At 55.6% G+C, this 26213-nt stretch overlaps 1 protein-coding gene across 1 annotated transcript in view; it reads left to right on the top strand.

The window, feature by feature from the left end:
• Lama5 (laminin subunit alpha 5) overlaps positions 1–26213 on the top strand; it is a 49999-nt gene that overhangs the window by 15661 nt on the left and 8125 nt on the right. Inside the window, exons 3-52 of the mRNA XM_059262077.1 lie at positions 3232–3349; positions 4071–4189; positions 4269–4439; positions 4587–4684; positions 8207–8322; positions 8431–8549; positions 8652–8742; positions 8883–9017; positions 9196–9258; positions 10589–10729; positions 10811–10948; positions 11044–11178; positions 11266–11400; positions 11473–11610; positions 12002–12054; positions 12334–12439; positions 12534–12586; positions 12678–12783; positions 13181–13280; positions 13447–13603; positions 13732–13870; positions 14061–14203; positions 14281–14387; positions 14459–14612; positions 14927–15087; positions 15165–15273; positions 15701–15798; positions 15879–16080; positions 16230–16356; positions 16785–16924; positions 17359–17474; positions 17554–17765; positions 18123–18327; positions 18500–18644; positions 18833–18973; positions 19078–19239; positions 19438–19539; positions 19629–19712; positions 20810–21040; positions 22122–22235; positions 22405–22532; positions 22662–22742; positions 22836–23050; positions 23353–23453; positions 23588–23768; positions 23856–24005; positions 24796–24947; positions 25020–25130; positions 25346–25457; positions 25992–26162. Of these exons, the coding sequence (XP_059118060.1) occupies positions 3232–3349; positions 4071–4189; positions 4269–4439; positions 4587–4684; positions 8207–8322; positions 8431–8549; positions 8652–8742; positions 8883–9017; positions 9196–9258; positions 10589–10729; positions 10811–10948; positions 11044–11178; positions 11266–11400; positions 11473–11610; positions 12002–12054; positions 12334–12439; positions 12534–12586; positions 12678–12783; positions 13181–13280; positions 13447–13603; positions 13732–13870; positions 14061–14203; positions 14281–14387; positions 14459–14612; positions 14927–15087; positions 15165–15273; positions 15701–15798; positions 15879–16080; positions 16230–16356; positions 16785–16924; positions 17359–17474; positions 17554–17765; positions 18123–18327; positions 18500–18644; positions 18833–18973; positions 19078–19239; positions 19438–19539; positions 19629–19712; positions 20810–21040; positions 22122–22235; positions 22405–22532; positions 22662–22742; positions 22836–23050; positions 23353–23453; positions 23588–23768; positions 23856–24005; positions 24796–24947; positions 25020–25130; positions 25346–25457; positions 25992–26162 (6586 nt within the window). The remainder of the gene's footprint in view (positions 1–3231; positions 3350–4070; positions 4190–4268; positions 4440–4586; positions 4685–8206; positions 8323–8430; positions 8550–8651; positions 8743–8882; positions 9018–9195; positions 9259–10588; positions 10730–10810; positions 10949–11043; positions 11179–11265; positions 11401–11472; positions 11611–12001; positions 12055–12333; positions 12440–12533; positions 12587–12677; positions 12784–13180; positions 13281–13446; positions 13604–13731; positions 13871–14060; positions 14204–14280; positions 14388–14458; positions 14613–14926; positions 15088–15164; positions 15274–15700; positions 15799–15878; positions 16081–16229; positions 16357–16784; positions 16925–17358; positions 17475–17553; positions 17766–18122; positions 18328–18499; positions 18645–18832; positions 18974–19077; positions 19240–19437; positions 19540–19628; positions 19713–20809; positions 21041–22121; positions 22236–22404; positions 22533–22661; positions 22743–22835; positions 23051–23352; positions 23454–23587; positions 23769–23855; positions 24006–24795; positions 24948–25019; positions 25131–25345; positions 25458–25991; positions 26163–26213) is intronic.

The following is a 26213-nucleotide window of genomic DNA, read 5'->3' as shown; positions in this document are numbered from 1 at the left end:
AAGCCATCTCTCCAGCCCCTGTCCACATTTCTTTATTATGTTGCTATTGTTGTGTGTTATTGTGTCATATTATTATGTATATATGTATGTGTGTATGTATTTGTGTAGACATGCATGCCATGGTACACACAGTGTGGAGTCAGTCCTCTCCTTCCACCTTTATGTCAAGTTCTGGGGATGAAACTGAGGTTGTTGGTTAGGAAGTGCTTTATCCACGGAGTCATCTCCTTGCTGGCCTCATCGTCCATATTTCTACTGGGGTCCTGGTCTTTCGCACTTAATCAGCATGGCCCAGTAAGCTCCTCTTCCAGCTTCTAGACTTTTCTAATCTACATTTCCCACATCATCCACATTCCTCCTTCGAACCAGTTCCAAAGGCCTGAGAACCATGGGATTAGGTTTAGTGATAGCAGTGACCCTACTCCTTTGGTATCAAATTTCTTTATGTTGCTTTTGCTTTGCTGTGCTTATAGCACTTAATGGAAACGAAGAAGCAAAGGTTTATTTTGGCTTATGGTTTCAGTCTGTCCTGGCAGGGAGGCTGTGGTAGAACAACTCAGTTCATGGTGATAGGAACATGCTGGCAAAGGCTGTTCAAGTCACAGCAGACAGGAGGAACTATGTCATCTAGGCTCCTAGTGACCCACTTCCTCCAGCTAGGCCCCGCCTCCTAAAGGTTCCACACTTCCAGCATTCAAAACATGACCCTGGAGAAGACAATTCATTTTCAGACCTGAAGAATTCCTCACAGTCCTGTTGCCCCTGCATCACCTGCTGTACCTCACACCTGAGAGGGTGGGAAGGTACATACATGGAGGGGCCAGCACCTGGTCACACTCCTTGTCCCCAGCACCTGACATCTCACTCTTTGTCCCCAGCACCTGACCTCACACTCTTTGTCCCCAGCACCTGACATCACACTCTTTGTCCCCAGCACCTGACCTCACACTCTTTGTCACCACACCTGACGTCTCACTCTTTGTCACTACACGTGACGTCACACTCCTTGTTCCCAGCACCTGACCTCACACTCTTTGTCACCACACCTGACGTCACACTCTTTGTCACCACACCTGACGTCACACTCCTTGTCCCCAGCACCTGACGTCACACTCTGTCCCAGCACCTGACATCACACTCTGTCCCAGCACCTGAGGTCACACTCTTTTTTTTTTTTTTTTTTGGTTTTTCGAGACAGGGTTTCTCTGTGTAGCTTTGCGCCTTTCCTGGGACTCGCTTGGTAGCCCAGGCTGGCCTCGAACTCACAGAGATCCGCCTGCCTCTGCCTCCCGAGTGCTGGGATTAAAGGCGTGCGCCACCACTGCCCGGCCTGACATCACACTCTTTGTCCCAGCACCTGAGGTCACACTCCTTGTCCCCAGCACCTGACGTCACACTCCTTGTCCCCAGCACCTGAGGTCACACTCCTTGTCCCCAGCACCTGACGTCACACTCTTTGTCCCCAGCACCTGACGTCACACTCCTTGTCCCCAGCACCTGAGGTCACACTCTTTGTCCCAGCACCTGACGTCTCACTCCTTGTTCCCAGCACCTGAGGTCACACTCCTTGTCCCCAGCACCTGAGGTCACACTCTGTGTCCCCAGCACCTGACATCACACTCTGTGTCCCAGCACCTGAGGTCACACTCCTTGTCCCCAGCACCTGAGGTCACACTCTGTGTCCCCAGCACCTGACATCACACTCTGTGTCCCAGCACCTGAGGTCACACTCCTTGTCCCCAGCACCTGAGGTCACACTCCTTGTCCCCAGCACCTGAGGTCACACTCCTTGTCCCCAGCACCTGAGGTCACACTCTGTGTCCCAGCACCTGACGTCACACTCCTTGTCCCCAGCACCTGAGGTCACACTCCTTGTCCCCAGCACCTGACGTCACACTCCTTGTCCCCAGCACCTGAGGTCACACTCTTTGTCACTACACCTGACGTCACACTCTTTGTCACTACACCTGACGTCACACTCCTTGTCCCCAGCACCTGAGGTCACACTCTTTGTCACTACACCTGACGTCACACTCTTTGTCACTACACCTGACGTCACACTCCTTGTCCCCAGCACCTGACGTCACACTCTTTGTCACTACACCTGACGTCACACTCCTTGTCCCCAGCACCTGAGGTCACACTCTGTGTCCCCAGCACCTGAGGTCACACTCCTTGTCCCCAGTACCTGAGGTCACACTCTGTGTCCCAGCACCTGAGGTCACACTCCTTGTCCCCAGCACCTGACGTCACACTCTGTGTCCCAGCACCTGAGGTCACACTCCTTGTCCCCAGCACCTGACGTCACACTCCTTGTCCCAGCACCTGAGGTCACACTCCGTGTCCCCAGCACCTGAGGTCACACTCCTTGTCCCCAGCACCTGACGTCACTCTGTGTCCCAGCACCTGAGGTCACACTCCTTGTCCCCAGCACCTGAGGTCACACTCTTTGTCCCAGCACCTGACGTCACACTCCTTGTCCCCAGCACCTGAGGTCACACTCCTTGTCCCCAGCACCTGACGTCACACTCTGTGTCCCAGCACCTGAGGTCACACTCTTTGTCCCAGCACCTGACGTCACACTCTGTGTCCCAGCACCTGAGGTCACACTCCTTGTCCCCAGCACCTGACGTCACACTCTTTGTCCCCAGCACCTGACATCACACTCTTTGTCCCCAGCACCTGACCTCACACTCTTTGTCACCACACCTGACGTCACACTCCTTGTCCCCAGCACCTGACGTCACACTCTGTCCCAGCACCTGACATCACACTCTGTCCCAGCACCTGACATCACACTCTTTTTTTTTTTTTTTTGGTTTTTCGAGACAGGGTTTCTCTGTGTAGTGTTTTTTTTTTTTTTTTTTTAAAGATTTATTTATTTATTATGTATACAGTATTCTGTCTGCATATATACCTGCAGGCCAGAAGAGGGCGCTAGCTCTCATTACAGATGGTTGTGAGCCACCATGTGGTTGCTGGGATTGAACTCAGGACCTCTGGAAGAACAGTCAGTGCTCTTAACCACTGAGCCATCTCTCCAGCCCCCTCTGTGTAGTTTTGCGCCTTTCCTGGAACTCACTTGGTAGCCCAGGCTGGCCTCTGCTCCCGAGTGCTGGGATTAAAGGCGTGCGCCACCACCGCCCGGCCTGACATCACACTCTTTGTCCCAGCACCTGAGGTCACACTCCTTGTCCCCAGCACCTGACGTCACACTCTGTGTCCCCGCAGGTGTTCCACGTGGCCTATGTGCTCATCAAGTTTGCCAACTCACCTCGGCCTGACCTCTGGGTGCTGGAGCGGTCCACAGACTTCAGCCACACTTATCAGCCGTGGCAGTTCTTTGCCTGTGAGTGTCCTGAGCTGCAAGACTGGGGAGTCTGCAACGGGGCTGTAGCTGCCTCAGGGCCTCTGAGGCCAAGCCTTGCCCGTGTGATGGCCTCTTTTGGTTCATTGCTGCCAGCGCCACCTCAGGGTCCACGGGAGCTTATTGACTTCCAGCACTGGACATGGCTGCTATACCAGGAATCTTTGAGCCATCTTATTGCCCCCTAGATGGGCTTCAGCTCAGGCAGCTCCCATGGTAACAAAGCAGCCCTGGCAGCTGTGGGCCTCTTTCCTGTCAGCTTTACTGCCTGTGGCAGAAGAAAGCTGGAGTCCTGGGCTGTCATGGCCACATGCCACCCTGACCGATCATGTTGGCAGGGTGGGGATGCTCTGATTGGGTCTGCCTGGTGACACGTCCCCCCAAAACTCCCTGGCTGAGAGTGGGAGAGAGGTGGTTGAAGACTGCCTGGGAAGAAGTTAAGGAATGTTTGTTCTCTGGCACGACCCAGGAAGAGGCCTGGGAATGGGCTATGGAAGGCTTTGCAGTCCAGCCTGGCTTGGCTGCCTGGGGCAAGGACTCTGCCTTGAGTCAGGGTTTTGCTCTCTCTTCAATAACTCCTGCTGGCCAGTAGAACGTGGAACAGCAGTCCTGTTTCAGAGAATTAGGGGAGCACAGGGTACTAGGCTGGGATCCAGGGTGGGTGTATTTCTAGTGGCCTCACCTTCTCATCCATTTCCTGTAGCCTCCAAGAGGGACTGTTTGGAGCGATTTGGACCTCGGACACTAGAGCGCATCACACAGGATGACGATGTCATCTGCACCACAGAGTACTCTCGAATAGTGCCTCTGGAGAATGGCGAGGTGGGGGTGCACGGCTGTGCTTGCCTGGGGGTGGCGGGTCCCTGTGGCCGCTTGGCCTCACCTGCCATGCCATCCACAGATTGTAGTGTCCTTGGTGAATGGGCGCCCTGGGGCCATGAACTTCTCTTATTCACCTCTACTTCGAGACTTCACCAAGGCCACCAACATCCGATTGCGGTTCCTGCGAACCAACACACTACTGGGCCACCTCATGGGCAAGGCGCTGCGGGATCCCACTGTCACCCGCCGGGTGAGCCTGTGGGTGTGGTTGAGAGCTGAAGGAAGGGTGGCAGAACTAGTTTCTTGTGGAGGCTCTGGAGAGTGGGTGGGTGCGGGTGGCATGCCTGTGACAAGGCCCCGTCAAGGTGACACCTGACATTCATGGCCTCCACTACAGTACTATTACAGCATCAAGGACATCAGCATTGGCGGCCGCTGTGTCTGTCATGGCCACGCAGATGTCTGTGACGCTAAGGACCCCTCGGATCCTTTCAGGTGAGACTCTGGGCCTCATCTACCTACCTGCCTATCGCAGCTCTGGCTTCCCAATGGGACCTGCACCAGCTGCTACGCTGGGTCTCCATTTTCCTGTCAGAAGAGGCAGTACCGTGTGAACCTCTCAGGGTGTCCTGGTCTTGGGTGGCAATTTGCCCTGAATTCCACAGAGGTGGGGTTCTAGACCCAGGGCATTTGGGATGGGCATCAATGATAGACGTGACCCCTCACCGCACATCTGCATCCCTAGATGGATGTGTACCATTTGTCTAGGCAGCCCAAACCTGCTCCCCCAGGACAAAGACTCTTTGCTGCTTTCACCCTTGACCTTTACCCCACTAAGGGCCAAGGTCAAGGACAGGAGCAGCAAGTGTTCGTCATCTCATGTGCCCAGTGCTCACGTAGTTAGGGCCAGAGGTGGCTGATGGGCCTTAAGCATGGTGTCCCGAGCTGAAGAACTCAGGCAGGTGCATTCTTGGTCTTCTGGGGAGGCACCATTTCCTCTAAGGCTAATTTGGTTTTCTAACAGGCTCCATCCTTTCCCAGCCGTAGGGAGCTGTACTCCCACTTGGCATTTAATTTCCCAGGGCAATTAGCAGTGCCTCGGGCTCTGGGTCTGTACTTACCTGCTGGGAGAAGTTCACCATTGTGCCCGTCTCACATGCTCGGGCCTGAGCTGAGGCCAGCCCTCCCTTCGGGGCATGAGGAATGGTGTATGCTGGCATTTTCCCCAGAGCCAGACTTCAACAAAATATTACCACACAGCTCCATCACAGCCCATGTTCTCAAACCAGCCAGTGCATTCTTTCTACACCCATTCATCACTCACCTCCAGAGTGGGAGGTGTTCTGCTCCTCCGCTGGGTCTTCTCTGCCCGTTTTCCTAACTCCCTCGTCCCGTCCCTCCAGTGTCGTCCCCACCCCTGCTTAAGTCTTGTGCTTGCTGAGCAAACGCTGGACCATCTAGCTTCATCCCAGCACTCTGCTTTTTGCTTTCACAGGCTTGTCTTGAACTCACTCTGTAGTTGGGGCAGACTTCAGTCTTCCTGCCTCAGCCTCCAGAGTAGCTGTGGTTATAGGCTGTCCCACAGGGCCTGGCAGCCTGTGCTTTGTCACAGGTTTGCCTGGTTCAGTCATTTCTGGATGTGGAGAGATTCCCTGGTACCTCCCCATGTGACCTGGTCCTCAGCCCCACATTATTCCCGACATTTGTTCTCTCTCGTGTCTGGGTCACCCCTTTTGGTTACCAGACCCTTGTTCTCATGGTCCTTGCCTCCCTGGAACTCTGCTTCCTTTTTTCCGGAGTGCACCTCTCGGCCTCTTAGTAGGTGACTATCAGTCATCTTCAGAAGATGTTTGCTTGGCCATTGGTGGTGGCACACGTCTTTAATCCCAGCACTCGGGAGGCAGAGGCAGGCAGATCTCTATGAGTTCGAGGCCAGCCTGGTCTACAGAGAGAGTTTCAGGACAGTCAAGGTTACACAGAGAAACCCTGCCTTGAACCCCCCACCTCCAAAAAAAAGAAAACAGCAGCTAACTGGAGTATAGCTGGTTTTGCTTGTTTGCTGACTGCCTTCAGACCTTTGTAGGGAGTTCTTTACCTGGGCCAGCGTTAGGTACTCCTCAGGGTCCAGGGTCCCTTGGGCTGTTACTGCTGGAGTTCTTCCCATGCTGTCATGACCTCTGTGTGCCCTGTGGGTCTAGTTGGAAGTGTGGAGGGTGTATGTGGAGGGTGTTTCTTGGGCCTCTGCTCTCTGGTTCTGAGATCTAAGAACGCATGTATCTTTGCAGATTGGGCGGCCATGGCCCCCCTGTCCTTCTCTATGCTCCCACCAGATGAGTATGGGAACAATGTACTGCTTCCTGTCCGAGAACAGCTCACGTCTTCCATTTGTCTCGGAGCTTCCTCAGTTCCCCCCAGACTGTCTCCTGTTGGCTCTCTGTTGTTTGTCTATTCCTTTGAGAACCTTTATTTTTCCTTTAAAACATTTTTAGAATTTTCTATGTATGAATGTTTTGCCCACATGTATGTATGTGAACCACATGTGTACCTTGTATTTGAGGAGCCCAGGAGAGGGTGTCGGATCCCCTGGAACTGGAGTTACAGATGGTTGTGAGCCGTGAAGTGGGTACTAGGAATCAAGTCCTGGCCTTGGAAGACCAGCCAGTGCTCTTCACCACAGAGCCACCTCTCCAGCTCCAGTCTTGGCGCTTGGCTTGGGTTTTTTAAATTTCATAACTGCATTTTTTCAGTTCTAGAAGTTCTAACCAGTCATTTTTTTACATCTGCCTATTTTTAGATTCCTTTGTTTATAGTTATCTGAAACCGTCTTTCACAGCATCTACCAGATTGTTCCATTAAATGGAGTTCTTGGGCCCAAATCTGCTGCGTGGCGTCTCCTGCCCCCATTTTGTTGTTCCTTTACAAGGCTTCGTCAGGGGCTCAGTCTGTGACTAGGGAGAGGCCCTCAGGGTGCATCTGTAGGGATTTTACCAGTTGGCCAACCTTACACCCCTTGAAACCTATGTCTTCCCTTATTAGCTCAGGGTGCCTTAACCATGCAGATCACTCAAAAGTGAGACACGCACTGCAGACCTTCGGCTCTCCCTCTGCGGGGTTAGGCTACATAGCCTGCTTATCTGTACTGACAGGTAGTTCATTCCTTCCTCCTCTGCTGAGGATGAGGCTTGGCTTTGGGATGGGAGGGGCAGCAGGATTGACTCCCAAGGCCACGGGGCCCCTGTTGGAGATCAACGGGAGTAGAGCCTGATGATTTGAGGCTCTGAATTTCTGGTATGCACAGATAGGCTCTGACTTTTTGCTTAGGAAATGCACATGCTGCCCCTTGGAGTGGGTTGGCTGTGACCTGCCACACGTTGGTAGAAAGCAAGGAGGTGCTGGTTTATACACAGCAGATGTTCCAGCCTTGTCCTCATCTCCAACCAGCTGTCCCATTGCCCACTGGGACAGCAGGCAAGCTTCCAGCCTTTGGAAAGAGGAAGTAGTTCTTGGCCACTTGCCCCTGGGGAGATGCCCTAGATATATGGGGGTGTCTGGCTGCCATGAGGATTTCACGGGCTGAGTGAAATCCAGGTCTCTGTGGGGAACCAATGTGTCCCTCCCTTAGAACTGGATCAGGGTTTTGGGGCCAGACAGTGTTGGAAGGGCCAAGGTTCCACCTGTGCTAAAGCTCCTGAGCCCTACCCCACCATCAACACACACCCTTCTCCAGCCCTCCACATAAGGCTATCACTGAGATCCCCTCTCCTGTCTGCTGACACAGGGAGTCTCCCCCTGTCTCCTTTCTCCTGTGCCCATTCTCTGAGGCTCAAGCCATGTGCAGAGCCACTGGGGTGGGGGTAGAGAGTCTGGACCAGAGCTTACTGCGTGACAGCTGGGAACTGTGGGGAGGGGAGCCTGTACCCACACAGCAAGCCAGTGATGCCCAAGCACATGCCACCCACCTCGTCTCCAGCCCTCTGTCTCTTGGGTGGGTCCTAACTCCTCTGTGTCCCTTTGTAGGCTGCAGTGTGCCTGCCAACACAATACATGTGGAGGCTCTTGTGACCGATGTTGTCCAGGCTTCAACCAGCAGCCGTGGAAGCCTGCTACCACCGATAGCGCCAATGAATGCCAGTGTGAGTATCCTGTGCGTATGTGCACTGCCAGCACCCATGGCTCATGGACTATGTCTGGGAGTTCCAGGGACACAGAGGACATGCTAACTATTGGCCCTGATTCTACAGCCTGCAACTGCCATGGCCATGCCCACGACTGTTACTACGACCCTGAGGTAGACCGGCGTAATGCCAGCCAGAACCAGGACAATGTGTACCAGGGTGGGGGCGTCTGCCTCGATTGCCAGGTAGGCTAGGCAAACAAGAACTGGCCAGGTGTATGTGGGCCTGTGTGATGGGAATGGGGACATGCCTGGACTTGGCGAGCTCTGTGTTCCCTGTATCCCCAGCACCACACCACGGGCATCAACTGTGAACGCTGCCTGCCTGGCTTCTACCGTGCCCCTGACCAGCCACTGGACTCACCCCACGTCTGTCGCCGTGAGTACAGCTGCGTTCCTAAGCTATGGAGGCTCTGAGTTGGAGGGTGGGAGAGTCTTAGTCTCCCAGACCTCCCCACCCCGGGAGGTGAGGCCGTAACTCCCCATCTTTTCATGACTTCATCTCTGACTGTTCCTTAGGCTGTGACTGTGAGTCAGACTTCACGGATGGGACGTGTGAGGATCTAACAGGCCGCTGTTACTGCAGGCCCAACTTCACAGGAGAGCAGTGTGCCGCCTGTGCTGAGGGTTACACCGGTTTCCCACACTGCTACCGTGAGGACCAGCTAGGAGTTGGGGGTGGGGGTTGATGGAAAGGCCCAGGGTTGCGGCCCGAGGGGATCTCAGGGCTGAGTTAGGGTGGAGGACCCAGAGCCCTGGGGTAGCCTCTGGTCCTGGAGCCAGAGAGCTTGCCCAGCAGACCTGGCTGACGTGTGTAATATTTACCCCTCAGCTGTGTCCTCATTTCCCTACAATGACACCAGAGAACAAGTGTTGCCTGCTGGACAGATTGTGAGTAAGTACCCTGAGGTCACCAGGACCTACGTACCCTGTCGTTAGCAGGAAGAAGCATGCACAAAGGACCAGGTTGTTTTGTTTGTTTGTTTGTTTGTTTGTTTTTGTTTTTTAATCTTAGTCACCTTTCATTTAGTCTATTTAATTTTAAAATTAATTTTTACTTCATGTGTATGTGTGTTTTACATGTATGTCTATGCACCATGTGCATGCCTGGTGCCCATAGAGGCAGAAAAAAAGGTGTTGGACTGCCTGGTCCTAGAGTTACAGTTCTGAACCACCATGTGGGTGCTGGGATCCGGTCCTCCGCAAGAGCAGCCAGCGCTCCTAACCGCTGAGCCATACCTTCAGCCCTGAATTTTTATTTATTTTTTAAAATAATGCACAGTCACATCGGAAACCCTTCCAGAAGCTCAGTGCTTGGGAACGGCCCTCTTGGGGCGATAGCTATAGTTCAGTGGTACAGCCTCCCTAGCTTTCACAAAGCCCTGGGTTCTATCGCCAGCACCTCGGCAAACACAAAAGGCAAATAACCCTCTCCATGCACCCTGAACTCTGTGTCTGTGTGCACTCATTCTTATAAACACTGTAGTGAACCACGCACGCTGTTTAGGGATTGTGTCTTCTCCCACCGCAATCCCATAAACATGTCCTTTCACAGCCCGTTATACAGACAGATGGAGCATTGAATTAACTGACCACCCTGCCCTCCTTCCAAAAGATGCTACGACAAACACCCAGACAGCAGTGACTCCACAGGGTGTTTTCCTAGAAGTTAGAAGACTCTCTCTGGCTTACCAAACTTGCATATTTGGTGGCCTTTTGCCCAGGTGCCAAGTCGTTTTCCTAACATACGACAGCATACTGGTACACTGGCTGTGTACAGCTGCTGGCTGGACCGTTGCCGACCTGCACAGTAGTGGATTCTTCTCTTGGCTTGAGTGGAGACCTCTCTCCTAGTGCAGAGACAGATGCCCCCTTCTCAGTGTTTCTGGTTTTGGGGGGTGGGGTTTCGAGACAGGGTTTCTCTGTGTAGCCCTTGCTGTCCTGGAACTTGCTCTGTAGACCAGGCTGGCCTCGAACTCACAGAGATCCACCTGCCTCTTCCTCCTGAGTGCTGGGATTAAAGGTCTGTGCTACCACATCCAGCCAGATGTTTTCATTTTGCAGCTCGTTTTCCTAAAGTACCAACTTTGGGAATTTTACTTTTTTTAGATTCTAATTTGTGCTGTGTAAATGTGGAGGAATGTGACTTTGTGGAGAAGCTGTTTTTCAGGGGGAGGGTTGGGTTCTGTCCACGTCTAAGCCTCCTGTCCCCACCTGCCTCCTAGACTGTGACTGCAACGCCGCGGGGACCCAGGGCAATGCCTGCCGGAAGGACCCGCGGTTGGGACGCTGTGTGTGCAAACCCAACTTCCAGGGCACCCACTGTGAGCTCTGCGTACCCGGGTTCTATGGCCCAAGCTGCCAATGTGAGTGCAGTCCCCTCCTTATCCACTCAGGAGGTGCCGTGCACCAGCTAAGCACTGGCTGACAGTTGGTCCTCTCCGCAGCATGCCAGTGTTCCAGCCCTGGGGTTGCCAATGGCCTCTGTGACCCAGAGTCAGGCCAGTGCACCTGCCGCACAGGCTTTGAGGGGGACAGATGTGATCACTGCGCCCTTGGCTATTTCCACTTCCCTCTCTGCCAGCGTGAGTGGTGTCCCTTCGTGTGGGCATAGGCGGTTGGGGTGCCTGAGGGACAACCTGCCCCGTCAGGATCCCCAGTAACTCATCCCACTCTGCAGTGTGTGGCTGCAGCCCTGCAGGGACCCTGCCTGAAGGCTGCGATGAGGCTGGCCGTTGCCAGTGCCGACCTGGGTTTGAGGGCCCTCACTGTGACCGCTGCCTCCCAGGCTACCACGGTTACCCTGACTGTCATGGTGAGCAGAGAATTAGGGCAAGAAGGGGTCAGGCCATCCCCACAGGATGAGGGTCTGACCCCCCAACCCTACCCTCTGTGCCCACAGCTTGTGCCTGTGACCCTCGGGGGTCCCTGGATCAACACTGTGGAGCGGGTGGTTCATGCCGCTGCCGTCTTGGCTACACAGGCCCCACGTGCCAGGAGTGCAGCCCCGGCTTCCATGGCTTCCCCAGCTGTGTCCGTAAGTTCACGGGGAGAACGGGAGGCGGGTAGTTCTCAGCCCTGCCTTGTACCCACTGACTTCACCCCACAGCCTGCCACTGCTCTGCCGATGGTTCCTGGCATACAACCTGTGACCCTACAACGGGGCAGTGTAGCTGCCGCCCCCGAGTGACCGGACTACGCTGTGATGTGTGTGTGCCAGGGGCCTATAACTTCCCCTACTGCGAAGGTGAGCCGGGCGTGGTGCAGCAGAGGGCAGCCCTGTGTGTGATCTGTGTTCATGGGGGTCCACTCGTGTGTACATCCAGGGACTGTGTCCTGTGGCTGTGTCCATGTGCTGTCGTCTTTAAGGTTGCTCACAGCTGGGTTGATGTGTGATGTTCCCATGCTTTGTGAATGTCCATGCAGCTAACTGTGTGATTGCTCTGTGTGCATGTTACATGTGTGCACTTGTGTGGAGGAGCATGTGTGCCCTTGCCATGGTAGCTGGAACAGGAGGTTCCTGTTTCCTTTTCTGTTTACAACTACAGGAGGGACTTGGGTTCTAATGGGGCTGGGAAGTCACTGACCTGGGGATCGGTCACTGAGGGGTGATCAAAGCTTGGTTTGTCTCTCCCTAGCTGGATCTTGTCATCCTGCTGGTCTGGCTCCGGCCAATCCTGCCCTTCCTGAGGTGAGCATGGGATTGCCCTTGGTGTCGGATTAGGCAGGGACCTGACCCAGGCTGAAGGTCTGAAGCCCAGAGAGCCCCGGCTTCCTGCCTACTGCTTGTTTGCTGTGGAACCTCAGGGCCCATTTACTCTCTCTGCTGGCCCTTTATTTCATCCTGGATGGCTGCCAAGCATGGGGCAAGGACAGGTGAGGGGCTTTGGCCCTCTTCTGTCCCTTGACAGGACTCGAGGGCTTTTTGGAAAGGACCTCCACTGTGTCCCACAGTTTTATCCTCTCTCAGGCACAGGCTCCCTGTACATGTCGAGCTCACGTGGAGGGGCCAAGCTGCGACCGTTGTAAACCTGGGTACTGGGGCCTGAGCCCCAGCAACCCTGAAGGCTGCACACGTGAGTCTGCCCTAGAAGGATGGTTAAGGGTTTGAAGGGTAGACCGAGGCCCTCCTGTCCCCCCGGGCTCTCACTCCCACTCTGCCCTCCCCAGGCTGTAGCTGTGACCCACGAGGCACCCTGGGTGGAGTTACTGAGTGCCAGTTGGTGAGTCAGTGTCTGGGTGTTGGGTTGGGGTCTGAGAGTCAAGGGTGTTAGGACTCTGCCCCACCACGTCTCACTTCTGGTTCCTCCCCAGGGCAACGGGCAGTGTTTCTGCAAGGCTCATGTGTGTGGCCAGACCTGTGCAGCCTGCAAGGATGGCTTCTTCGGCCTGGACCACGCTGACTACTTCGGCTGCCGTAGTAAGTGTTCACACGCTTGCCTCCAGACTTTGTCTATGCTGTGTCGGTGGGAGACTGATGTCCAGGGAGGTACAAGTAGGTCAGGTAGGTAGGGGTCTCACCCTGGCAACAGCAAGACGGCCAGATGTTTGACTGGCCCCCTGGCCAGCTCTGTGCTGGGGGTAGCTCTGTCCTGATACATGGCCATTTGCTCCATGCTGTGTTTGTAGCAGGCATCACTAATCCATCCCAGTTCCCTTGTCCTTGGCCCCCCAAAAGACTCTAAGGGCTGATGTTAGTTTCTATACCGAGGGTGGGTAGAAACCTACCTGTGAGGCCTAACCTGGAGGGTTGTGAGAGGGACCTCTGAGGCTGCTAGGAGCTAGGCAGCCTCTGACCCTGTTCTTTCCCAACTCAGGCTGCCGGTGTGATGTTGGTGGTGCCCTGGGCCAGGGCTGTGAACCAAGGACAGGTGCCTGCAGGTGCCGTCCTAACACCCAGGGCCCTACCTGCAGTGAGTAAGTACCTTCCGCCGACTGGGCCTGGGGTTGGGGAGGCACCATGTACGGTGGGTGCCCCATGTGTTCATGCCAGGAACCCACAGGGTATTCATCTATACCTTGGAAATCTGGGTGGCCATGACGGGCCAGTGCCTGTCCCACCCAGACATCTATGCCATGGCAGGCCGGCGAAAGACCACTACTTGCCGGACCTGCACCACATGCGGCTGGAACTGGAGGAGGCGGCCACTCCTGAGGGCCGTGCCGTACGTTTTGGCTTCAACCCCCTGGAGTTTGAGAACTTTAGCTGGAGAGGCTACGCACACATGACACCTATCCAGGTGGGCCATGCTGCCCTCTTCCGGGGTTTGGTACAGAAATGGAGCCAGCTGGGTCTCCTGGCAAGAATCATGAGACCCAGGTCAGCAGTGGCCAGAGAAGTGACCCTGTTGTCTCACACCCACCACAGCCCAGGATCGTGGCCAGGCTGAACGTGACCTCCCCTGACCTCTTTCGGCTGGTGTTCCGCTATGTCAACCGTGGACCCACGAGTGTGAATGGGCGGGTTTCTGTGCGTGAAGAGGGCAGGCTTTCCAGCTGTACCAACTGTGAGTGGAGTCTGCTCACTCATCCCTTTTCCACCCCGTGCTCCACCTCCCAACTCATGCAGGTGGTGGACCCAACCCATGTCATCTGCATCCTGGCCCTCCATTCCATGGAGGTGTACAGGGGAAGTACAGCCCTGGGGGGCGGGGCGGCTGAGGATTGAGCCCAGGCGTCTTACCCTCCCCACCCCAGGCACAGAGCAGAGCCAGCCAGTGGCCTTCCCACGCAGCACAGAGCCTGCCTTTGTCACTGTGCCCCAGAGGGGCTTTGGGGAGCCCTTTGTGCTGAACCCTGGCATCTGGACTTTGCTGGTGGAGGCGGAAGGTGTACTCTTGGTGAGGCAAGGGCCACAGCAGGGTGGGGGCAGGCCCTGGGCCTCAGGGCCTTAGTGCTCACCTCCCCTCTCTCCCAGGATTACATGGTCCTACTGCCGAGTACCTACTACGAGGCAGCTCTCCTACAGCATCGAGTAGCCGAGGCCTGTACCTACCGGCCCCCGGCCCTGCACTCCACAGAGAAGTAAGGTCCCACGGGATGAGTTGGAGCTGGATCCTGGGATGACCTGTGCTGACCTCATGTCTGTTCTCCAGCTGCCTCCTCCATGCTCACCTACCCCTGGATGGCTTCCCTTCAGCGGCTGGAACTGAGGCCCTGTGTCGCCATGACAACAGCCTGCCCCGACCCTGCCCCGTAGAGCAGCTCAGCCCTTCACACCCACCCCTGGTGACCTGTGCTGGCAGTGATGTGGGTATCTGAGGGCCTGTGGATGGGTGGGTGCTGTGGACCTTGGTCTGGAGGAGGGACCTATCTCAATGGTAGAGTGGGTGCAAGGCAAGGTTGTGGGATCATGGAGCTGGTGTGCGTGGTCCAGAGTGGCTTCTGCTGTCTCCAGTGGACACTGGGTGTGAATAGGGACTCACTTAGTTCTTCTGTTTCCTCCATGACCTGGATTGGCCCTCTCCTCCTGTTTGGAGATGCCCTGGGCACTAAGACCTAGCCATAGACAGCTATGGGAAAGATGAGGCCCGTGGGCCTCTGGTCACCCTGCCCTCCCCCAGGTGGACATCCAGCTTGAGATGGCAGTGCCTCAGGCAGGCCGATATGCTCTGGTGGTGGAATATGTCAGTGAGGATTCACACCAGGACGTGGATGTGGCTGTGCACAGCCCTCAGAGAGGCCCCCAGCAAGGGATGCTCAACCTCCATCCCTGTCCATACAGGTGAGCTTAGAATAGGAAAGGGTTGATGGGCGGACCCTGCCTAGGGCTTTCCACTTACAGTCTATCCCTCCCCACAGCTCCCTGTGCCGGGGTCTGGCTCGGGATACCCAGCATCACCTGGCCACCTTCCACCTGGACTCTGAGGCCAGCATCCGGCTCACAGCTGAGCAGGCTCACTTCTTCCTGGTAAAGCCCCTTGAGACCTCGCCCCAGAGCAGCTCCTTCCGGCATATTTTAAATATCTGTGAAGAGAACAGAGCGTCCCGGGAGCTCCTGTAGTGTGGTGCTGCACAGTGTGGCCCTGCTCACTGCTCAAGAAGGGGCTTATGAAGATTTGGACCTGTTCTTGGCCTCTGGGCTGTAAGAGCTCGAGACAGAGACGGGTGGATGGAGACAGAGTAGATCAGTGGGGTACCTGAGGGCTGAGGACAAGCCCTAGAAACTGTTACCAATTCTGCATCCAAATCTGGCTCCAGGCAGAAGGCAAGAGTGATTGAGTCTAGGCTCAGTGGACTCCTGGGGTCTAAACTGTGTGGCTAGTCATCTCTGTCCCCCTGCATCTCCTGTGCTCAGCTGTCCAGGGGACAGCAGCACATCATCCTTCTGCCCACAGCACACTGTCACCCTGGTACCCGTGGAAGAGTTCAGCACAGAGTTCGTAGAGCCCCGGGTCTTCTGTGTGAGCAGTCACGGCACCTTCAACCCCAGCAGGTAGTGGTGCTGGGAGTGGCTAGGGTGGATAGCAGGGACCTGTTAGCCACGAGAGCATACTCACTCCTGGTACTTCCCAGCGCTGCCTGTCTGCCCTCCCGCTTCCCGAAGCCACCGCAGCCCATCATCCTTAAGGACTGCCAGGTCTTGCCGCTGCCTCCCGACCTCCCTCTGACCCAGTCACAGGAGCTCACACCAGGTGCACCCCCAGCTGGACCACAACCTCAGCCCCCGACTGTTGTGGACCCTAATGCAGAACCCACCTTGGTGCGCCACCCGCAGGTGAGGGCTCAGGCCAGCTGGAAGCCTCCACGGGGATGAGCATGGGACAGGGTGGGGTTCTGGGTCCTCTCTTCCATAACAGATGCTCCAGGAAGCAGTGGGACCAGCCGTTACCCGCTCTGGCCACTCATTGGAGACTTTTCCTACAGGGCACTGTGGTCTTCACCACCCAGGTGCCCACCCTGGGCCGCTATGCCTTCCTGCTGCATAGCTACCAGCCAGTCCACCCTACCTTCCCCGTGGAGGTACTCATCAATGGTGGCCGCATCTGGCAGGGTAAGTGGCCGAGTGTACCACAGTGACAGGGGAACATAACCTGGCTGCTGTCAGTTTTCAAACTAAGTGGCCTAAGTGAGTGGCAACCCCACCTCATCTACCTCCGTTCTCAGAAGTCTTATCCCAGCCCCTGTTCCCTGTACCAGGGCTCTCCGTTTTTGTCGCAAGTGGTGAAACAATGTTTATAAGGTGCTTAGAGGACCTGGTCACTTGTACATGGGGTGGGCAGTGTATGGCTGTGGATAATTCACAAAGAATGAGACCTGGTCTCAAAGGCTGCCTGTGGCTGTCTGCCTGTGACATGCCATCACCTGCGGGCCTGTCCATGTCCCTCATATCTCTAACTGTACCCTACACCGGGATAGGGCAGCCATGCAGCTAGAGTGGTCGATGTTGGAGCCTGACTTTTGTGTTTTGACCCCTGCCAGGCCACGCCAATGCCAGCTTCTGCCCACATGGTTATGGTTGCCGTACCCTGGTGTTGTGTGAGGGTCAAACTATGCTGGACGTTACAGACAACGAGCTCACTGTGACCGTGCGTGTGCCAGAAGGCCGCTGGCTCTGGCTGGTGAGGCCCACTTGCAGAGTGGTCTTCCCTTTATGCCTGTCAAATATCTGTGGGTCTCAGCCAGAGCATATCACCTGTTTGCCAGGGTGTCCCCCATCACAAGTGCCATGTGAGGCTCCAGAGGGTCCCTGAGAGCTAAGCCACTAAGTCCCACTGGTGGAGGGACCTTCCCAGAGGAAGTGGAGCCTGGGTAACGGGAGAGAGAAGAGGACATGAGCAACAGAGAGGCTTGGCTGACCATCTCTTCACTGTCCCACTCTGTGGCGAACTTCCTTTCTGAGTAGCCTAAGTGCCTGACAGGACTGCCATGCCCCGGCCTTATCCAGGCTGAGGGGCTGCCTCAGTACCTGCTCCTGCTACAGGCTCTGTCCCCATTCCCCCAGCCAGGCCCTTTTGCTGGACCCTTGCGAAGGTGACTAGGTATTGTTTCTTAGGACTACATACTCATCGTCCCCGAGGATGCTTACAGCTCCAGTTACCTCCATGAGCAGCCCCTGGACAAATCCTATGACTTCATCAGCCACTGTGCCGCCCAGGGCTACCACATCAGGTGGGCTGGGTGAGGCAGGACAGGTCTGGGGTGCAGGGGTCAGGCCAGGAGCCAGCCTCACCGCTGCTCCTCGTTGTAGCCCCAGCAGCTCATCCCCATTCTGCCGGAATGCTGCCGCCTCGCTGTCTCTCTTCTACAATAATGGGGCCCTACCTTGTGGTTGCCACGAGGTGGGTGCCATAAGCCCCACATGTGAACCCTTCGGGGGCCAGTGTCCCTGCCGGAGCCATGTCATTGGCCGTGACTGCTCCCGCTGCGCCACCGGCTACTGGGGCTTCCCCAGCTGCAGGCGTAAGTACCCAGTGCTCAGAGCATCAGAGCCAGTGTGCAGAATTCCAAGGACTTCCTGGGAGATGGGGTGCACTAGGACCCAGGGGGCATGGTGATCAAGGGAAAATTCTGGAGCCTAGCAGACCAGTCCCGTCACTTCCTGTCTATGCACCTCCTCTAAAAGGTTCTAGGATGCAGCAGGTGCCAGTAGCCCCGACAGTGGCACATGGTTGATGTCAAAGGAACTATGTGAGGGGTAGAGCTATGAGGAAGGGGTGGAACTAGGGTGGTGTCCCTAGCTCTCCCTACCACATCTTTACGGGCTGCACCTGGGGCCCGAGTGGGGCAGAGGGGTCAATAATGTTATCCGCCCAACAGCCTGTGACTGCGGTACGCGCCTTTGTGATGAGCTCACAGGTCAGTGCATCTGTCCACCACGCACTGTCCGCCCTGACTGCCTGGTCTGCCAGCCACAGAGCTTTGGCTGCCACCCCTTGGTTGGCTGTGAGGAGTGTAACTGCTCCGGACCCGGAGTCCAGGAACTGACAGATCCCACTTGTGACATGGACAGTGGCCAGTGCAAGTGAGTCTAGATAGCACCTTACTGTCTTGTGGGATCTCGGGTCAGGGAGAGCATTGCCCCTCACCCAACAACTCACTCCTCTGCATCTCAGAAGACTCTAGGGCCTTAGATCCTATGGCTTCTGGGTGACCCAGGGCTAGAGGGGCCTCACATTGCCTTTGTCCACATGCAGGTGCAGACCCAATGTAGCTGGGCGTCGCTGTGACACCTGTGCCCCAGGCTTCTATGGTTACCCTAGCTGTCGTCCCTGTGACTGCCATGAGGCTGGCACCATGGCTAGCATATGTGACCCCATCACAGGCCAGTGCCATTGCAAGGTGAGCAGGGGCTTGTGTCCAGGTCACTTTCCTGCATCATCTGCTTTAGTTGAGACATTGTCCTCAGCAGCCTTTCTGGGAAGGTGGGGATTCCTAGAAGCTTTTGGAGGGCAAGGTCTAAAACCGGTCTATGGTTTGTTTGGTCCTCAACACACAGCCAACTGACCTTCATTGTCCCCTGACCTTAGGAGAATGTACAGGGCTCAAGATGTGACCAGTGTCGCTTGGGAACCTTCTCCTTGGACACTGCTAACCCCAAGGGCTGTACCCGCTGCTTCTGTTTTGGGGCAACAGAGCGCTGTGGGAGCTCTAACCATGCCCGACATGAGGTATCCTGCCCTAGCCTGGGACTGAGATGGGAGCCACTAGAGGGGCCTGGAATGCAGGGCAAGGCCAAGTTTCCACTCTATGTGACCCACGTGTGTGCTCACAGTTTGTGGACATGGAGGGCTGGGTGCTGTTGAGCAGTGATCGGCAGGTGGTACCTCATGAGCATCGGCCTGAGATGGAGCTGCTCCATGCAGACTTGCGTCACGTGGCTGACAGTTTCCCAGAGCTGTACTGGCAGGCTCCACCCTCCTACCTGGGCGACAGGGTGAGCAGGGGCATTTGGTTTGAAGGGCTGTACTTTGAGGGCAGGAAGTGCTCTGGGGTACTGGGGAAAATGCATGCCAATAGGGTACATCCAGGGACCGTGGAAACACATTGTAAAGGGAGCGTGCCCGATGAGGGTGCTATAAGGAATGGGTGTGGGAAAGAGGAGGACCAACCGTTCCCTCTGTGCTGGCTCCAGGTGTCATCCTATGGTGGGACCCTCCACTATGAGCTGCACTCAGAGCCCCATCGTGGTGATGTCTTCATTCCCTATGAGAGCCGGCCGGACGTGGTGTTGCAGGTGGTTGAGTGGGGTGGGTGTGTCCGGCTGGGATAGTGGGCCAGCCCAGTTGCCAGCCCTTACCCTGGTCCATGTGTGTCTGCTCTTAGGGCAACCAGATGAGCATCGCCTTCCTGGAGCTGGCATACCCTCCACCCGGCCACATTCACCGGGGACAGCTACAACTGGTAGAGGTGAGCAGAGCTGGCCTGGACCCCAGTCCTGCCCAGGAAGGACCCAAAGGAGCCATATCAACATACTCACTGTTCTCCACAATGGAGCCCGGTGGTAGGAGACAGGGGCTGGTGGTCTTCCTTTCTGAGCTCCCTGAGTGGGTCATCTCTGTTTTTTTTTTTTTGTTTTTTTTTTTTTGGTTTTTCGAGACAGGGTTTCTCTGTGTAGCTTTGCGCCTTTCCTGGAACTCACTTGGTAGCCCAGGCTGTCCTCAAACTCACAGAGATCCGCCTGGCTCTGCCTCCCGAGTGCTGGGATTAAAGGCGTGCGCCACCACCGCCCGGCTCATCTCTTTTAAGACCCTTGAACAGAGTGGATGAGAAGCCCTGGGGCTCCTTGATCCACTCTGGGAGCTGCCCCTCTGTGTCTGACTTGTTGGCCTTTCTTACTTTTTAAAGAGCTTCCTTTAGACACATCAAAGCTGTCTTCTAGTTTGTAGCTTGATCCTTTTAATTTATTACATTTATTTAGAGAGAGGGAGAGAGGGAGGGAGAGAGAGAGAGAGAAAGAGAGAGAGTGTGCGTGTGTGTGTGCATACCCATGTATGCATGTCACAGTGAGCATGTGGAGCCGGACAGTTTAGAAGAGCTGGTTCACTTCTCCCACCGTGCGGTCCTGGGGATTGAACTCTGCTTGTCAGGCTGAGGGCAGGCAACTGTTGATTCTTGAACTGTCTCACTAACCCTGTAGTTTCTTTTCTTTTTTAAAATGTTCTTTGTTCAATAAATTCTTGGTATATTTAAGTTTATCAGGTTTTCATGTTTGTTCAGTTTTTGTGTCTTATTTGTGAAAATATTTATCTCTCTAATGTCAGAAAGGACCCATTTATGTTTTGGTTTTTTTTTTTTTCTAAAAACTTGAACTATTTTCTTTGCTTATTTAAATTCTTAATATACCTGGAGTTGACTGTGAGGTAGGAACCCAGTTGCTCCTTTTCCTCATGGGTGACTGAGGGAGTTCCCTATTCCTGTGATCTCTGTGCGCCTCTGTCCTCTACAGGAGGGACTTTCTGTACTCTGTGCTCTACCCCAGCTGAGGTGCTATCTTGGCTCCGCAGGGGAACTTCCGTCACTTGGAGACTCACAACGCGGTGTCCCGCGAAGAGCTTATGATGGTATTGGCCGGCCTCGAGCAGTTGCAGATCCGTGCCCTCTTCCCACAGACCTCTGCCACTGTCTCCCTGCGTAGAGTGGTACTAGAAGTGGCTAGCGAGGCTGGCAGGGGGCCCCCAGCCAGCAATGTGGAACTGTGTATGTGCCCTGCCAACTACCGTGGGGACTCATGCCAGGTAAAAAGGGGTGAGCGTGGGTGCTGGGCTGTAGCTGGAGTTTTCCTGCGTGGCCCACAGTCAGGACAAATCTCTTTCACCTGCCAGTCCCACAGCCTCTCAGACCCGACCAAGTAAACACAGAGACTTATGTTGCTTTCAAACTGTATGGCCGTGGCAGGCTTCTTGCTAACTGTTCTTATAGCTTAAATTAATCCATTTCCATTAATCAATACCTTGCCACATGGCTCATGGCTTACCGGCATCTTCACAAGCTGTTTCTCATCGTGGCGGCTGGCAGTGTCTCTGACTCAGCCTTCCACTTCCCAGCTTTATTCTCCTCCTTGTCCTGCCTACACTTCCTGCCTAGCCAACGGCCAATCAGTGTTTTATTGATTAATTAGCAACACATTTGCCATACAGAACATCCCACAGCACTGGGCCATGAAGGTGCCCCTACCACGGGTCCTTCCCCGAGTATACGTCTGCCAACATCTGCCCTTCACTCTGTCCTATCTCTGCCCACACGTATCTTCCTCTGTGCCACCCTGCCAGCCTCCTTTCCAGTCAGCTACTCCATCATCACCTGTTTCCCCACCCTTTATCACTGCCACCCCTCCATACACATGGCTGCCGTCACCCATCATTGCTCACTCAGTAACCGCACAACCATCCTCCCCGATCCACCCTAGTTCCCAGCAGTCACCCTCTCCTCCCTTACTGGTATCCAACTGCCTGTGGCTCTGGGTAGTCTAGCATGATACCCTGGAAGGGTTGTGACTGACCACCACTAGAAAAAGATGTTTGGAATAGAAAGAAGGCAGCTCTGGTCACCACCACATAGTCTAGTCATTCCTGAGCCATGCCATCTACGTTTGGCAGTGTGTCCACAGGTCCAGAGACCTAACAGCCAGACAGGGCCAACAGTTCTGGCATCCAACGACTGGGCCCTGTGATCCATGGTGTGGTATCCCTGTAGCACCCCATGGTGCATGAAGGTCCCCAGGGGCTGACCTGTGAGCTGCCTATCTGGTCTGCCCAGCCTTGGGGCTGGCATCACATTTTTTACCCAATCATTAATGCTCTACCTGTCTTCCCTCAGGAATGTGCCCCTGGCTATTACAGGGACATCAAAGGTCTCTTCCTGGGCCGATGTGTCCCCTGTCAGTGCCATGGTCATTCGGACCGCTGCCTTCCTGGCTCTGGCACCTGTGTGGTGAGTATTCTTTGGAGCCTGGCCAGCCAAGGAAGACCCCAAGAGTCTTCTGTGGGTCTGTGGTTCTAGATAAACTTGGCCCAGACCCAGAGTACCAGCTGGCTTAGGGCAGTGGGGGGTGGGGTGGGGATGTGTCTGCTTTCAGCACTGACTTTCCACTGTGCCCCAGAACTGCCAGCACAACACAGAAGGAGACCAGTGTGAGCGATGCAGGGCGGGCTTTGTGAGCACTGACCCCAACGACCCTGCAGCCCCCTGTGTGAGCTGCCCCTGCCCCTTGGCAGTACCTTCCAACAAGTAAGCAGCACCTGGTCCCTTCTGCAGCCCTGAGCAGCTGGGGTAGGCCCAGAAGGTGAACCCAGCACCGGGTGCCGACCCCTGGTGGAGAGGTACTGATGTGCAACAACAACTTGTTCATTCTTGTAGCTTTGCAGATGGCTGCATCTTACGAAATGGCCGGACCCAGTGCCTCTGCAGACCAGGCTATGCCGGGGCCTCCTGTGAGCGGTAACTAGGCGGGGTGAACCTGTACAGACCCTAGGGACCCTGAGTGGGGCCACTGGACCCTGACTGCCCCCTCTCTCTGTCTCCCATCCCCAGTTGTGCACCTGGCTTCTTTGGGAACCCTCTGGTGCTGGGCAGCTCCTGTCAGCCCTGTGACTGCAGTGGCAACGGAGACCCCAACATGATCTTCAGTGACTGTGACCCCCTGACAGGCGCTTGTCGCGGCTGCCTTCGTCACACCACCGGGCCCCGTTGTGAGAGCTGTGCCCCTGGCTTCTATGGCGATGCTTTGTTGCCCGGCAACTGCACCCGTAAGCACTGGGTGGGATTTTGGATGCTCCCTAAGAACAGGTTATATGCCAGTGTGACCAGGCTTCCTTCCCTGCAGTCAGATCCTCCTTGGTGGCCAGCTTCATGGCCAGACCCTATCCTTGCCTCATCCCCTTTAGGGCAAGGCTGCAGGGAGAAAGCCAAACAGGACCGGTGAGGTTGTGACTGTGGGGTGTGAGAGGACTGGACCAAGTCATGGGAAAAACTGTAGGAAGGAAGGCGCTAGGTTTGGAAGGACTGGGATAGGGGACAGCGCAGTTATCACAGCCCCCGCTTTCTACAGGATGTGACTGTTCCCCATGCGGGACAGAAGCCTGTGATCCCCAGAGTGGGCGCTGCCTGTGCAAGGCGGGCGTGACTGGACAACGCTGTGATCGCTGTTTGGTAGGGCTGGGAGAGGGCCTGAGGACGGGCCGGGCTACAGGGAGGTCTACTGAGGGAGAGCCTGAGATAGCCCAGGGCTGGAGGAGGTGTGTGTTGAGGGCTGGGCAGGCTGTTGACTGCAGGGTGTATCACAGGAAGGACACTTCGGCTTTGAGCAATGCCAGGGCTGCCACCCTTGTGCCTGTGGACCAGCTGCCAAGGGCTCTGAGTGCCACCCCCAGAGCGGTCAGTGTCACTGCCAGCCGGGGACCGCAGGACCCCAGTGCCGCGAGTGTGCCCCTGGCTACTGGGGGGTCCCAGAGAAGGGCTGCAGGCGTGAGTACAGGAGTGTGGGCAGGCAGGGTGGAGAGGCAGGCATACTCGGACATCCACAGTTATGTCTACCTATCCCTCTTGCTGCAGGCTGCCAGTGTCCACGAGGCCACTGTGACCCACACACAGGCCGCTGCACCTGTCCCCCAGGGCTCAGTGGGGAGCGCTGTGACACCTGTAGCCAGCAGCACCAGGTGCCTGTCCCAGGCGGGCCTGGGGGCCACGGCGTACACTGTGAAGGTGCGTCCCCACCCTTCTTGCTGTTTGCCCACTCTTCCTATCCGGCCTGGTGTATGGTTCTCAGGCCTGCCACGACCTGGTGTTCCTTCCCTGTATTAAGTAACCTCAGCACTCAGAGGGACCCCAGTTGTCTGTCTCCATTTCCTGAGACAAATCCATGCTAACCTGGTACCCACTCTCTTACTCCTAAGTTGGGGATGTGGCTCCGAAACTGGCCACTGCCCCTTCAGTAGACCTCACTGCCCAGGATTTTCCCCAATAGATTGCTCCATAGCCTCCAAGACCAGCTTCCTCCTGCCCATTCAGTTTCCTCCTGACCAGATGAGGGTCTTCACCTGACCCTGGGATGCCCTTGCTGACTCTTACCCTTATGACTTTGACATAACTGGCATGGCTCAGTCTCTTATGCCAACCTCTTGTGCTTCTCTGAATCTGACCCTGTGCCAACCCTATTTTCCTGATTAATTCTTTTTTTTTTTTTTTTTTTTTGGTTTTTCGAGACAGGGTTTCTCTGTGTAGCTTTGCGCCTTTCCTGGAACTCACTTGGTAGCCCAGGCTGGCCTCGAACTCACAGAGATCCGCCTGCCTCTGCCTCCCGAGTGCTGGGATTAAAGGCGTGCGCCACCACCACCCGGCTCTGATTAATTCTTGCCCTGACCCAGTCTCTCCATTTCCCATAACCCTGGTGCTGGCCTCTTCTACTGACCTCATGGTGCTAGCCCATTCTTCGGTTGGTCCTCTAATCCCTGGCTAACCCGTATCCTCAGTGCCTGCTCTCCTCTGCCTGCAGTGTGTGACCACTGTGTGGTCCTGCTTCTGGATGACCTCGAGCAAGCTGGTGCCCTCCTCCCTGCCATCCGCCTGCAGCTGCAAGGCATCAATGCTAGCTCCGCAGCTTGGGCCAGGCTGCATAGGCTGAATGCCTCCATTGCTGACCTGCAGGTATTTCATGCCCATCTGCCTTCCCTGCCTCCTCCAGATGGCCATGTGGTACTTACTTCTTGCCCCCAACAGAGTAAGCTCCGGAGCCCACTAGGACCCCGCTACCAGACAACACAGCAACTACAGACCCTAGAGCAACAGAGTGCAAGCCTTCAACAGGGTGTTGAGCAGCTGGGCAGTCAGGCAAGACCTGTGAACCCCAGCCCAGTGTCCTGCGGTGCCTTTCCTCTAGAAGCCCTCACCCCCGGGACCCCCCAGTCCTTGACACCAAACCCACCTTCCCCCACTTCTCTTAATTCCACACATTCCACACCATCTCCAGGGCCACTCTTTTCACCCTACTCATGCCCTAGCCATGTACCCACAAACACCACAGCTGAAGGAAACTGTACCCACAGGCCATAGGAGCCCAAGACCGGGCAGGCCAGCTGATGGACAACACAGAGGCCACACTGGGCCGGGCACAGACATTGTTGGAGACCGTGCGTGCTATGGACCGTGCTCTGAGTGGTAAGGCTGGCTGATGCATGGGCCCAGTATAAGGTGGGCTGCTTGGGGTGGTGGGCAGGACCTCCTAGAAGTCTCCCTTGAGCTGGCTGGGTCCTATATGTTTATCCTCTGGGCAAGTGGCTGGCTGGCCAGGGTCTCTTTGTTCCCTTAGCGCTGGACTGACCCTGCTCACCCAGCTCCCCTGGGAATACTTGCAAACCTCCTTAGTGGCAAACAGTTCACTGTTTGACTGAGTGAGAAGAAACTGGGTTCTCAAGCTTATGACGGGATCTGGCACAGCCAAAGGATTGGAAGAAAATAAAAACTGAACTTTCTGCTTAGGGAAGGCCAGGGAGTGGCCTGCACCAGCATGCCAGGATTGCAGGAAAGAATGGGTATAGGAGATAAAGGCGGGGGGGGGGGGTATCCTCTAAGAGCCGCTGATGTGCTATTGGGGTGCGTGCTGTGGCCTGCTGAAATGCCCTGGGCGGGTCTCGGGCTTGGAAGTAGATGAGTGGAGGCCACCCCAAGGCTCTGACGATCCTCTCTCTGTAGAGCTGGCATCTCACATGGGCCAAGTGTCTCCAGGCAATGCCTCTGCACCGTCTGGTGAGCAGCTGCGCTGGGCACTGGCTGAAGTGGAACGGCTGCTCTGGGATATGCGGACTCGTGACCTGGGGGCCCCACGGGCAGTGGCGGAGGCTGAACTGACAGAAGCCCAGAGGCGTGAGTGGGGCTGAATCACGTCAGGCAGGGCCGCTCAGGGTGGACGAGACA

The sequence above is a fragment of the Peromyscus eremicus genome, chromosome 4 (genome assembly GCF_949786415.1).
Source record: "Peromyscus eremicus chromosome 4, PerEre_H2_v1, whole genome shotgun sequence".
Classification (NCBI taxonomy): Eukaryota; Metazoa; Chordata; class Mammalia; order Rodentia; family Cricetidae; genus Peromyscus; species Peromyscus eremicus.
Note: the sequence above shows the minus strand (reverse complement) of the source record. Positions and strands in the feature narration are given on the sequence as shown.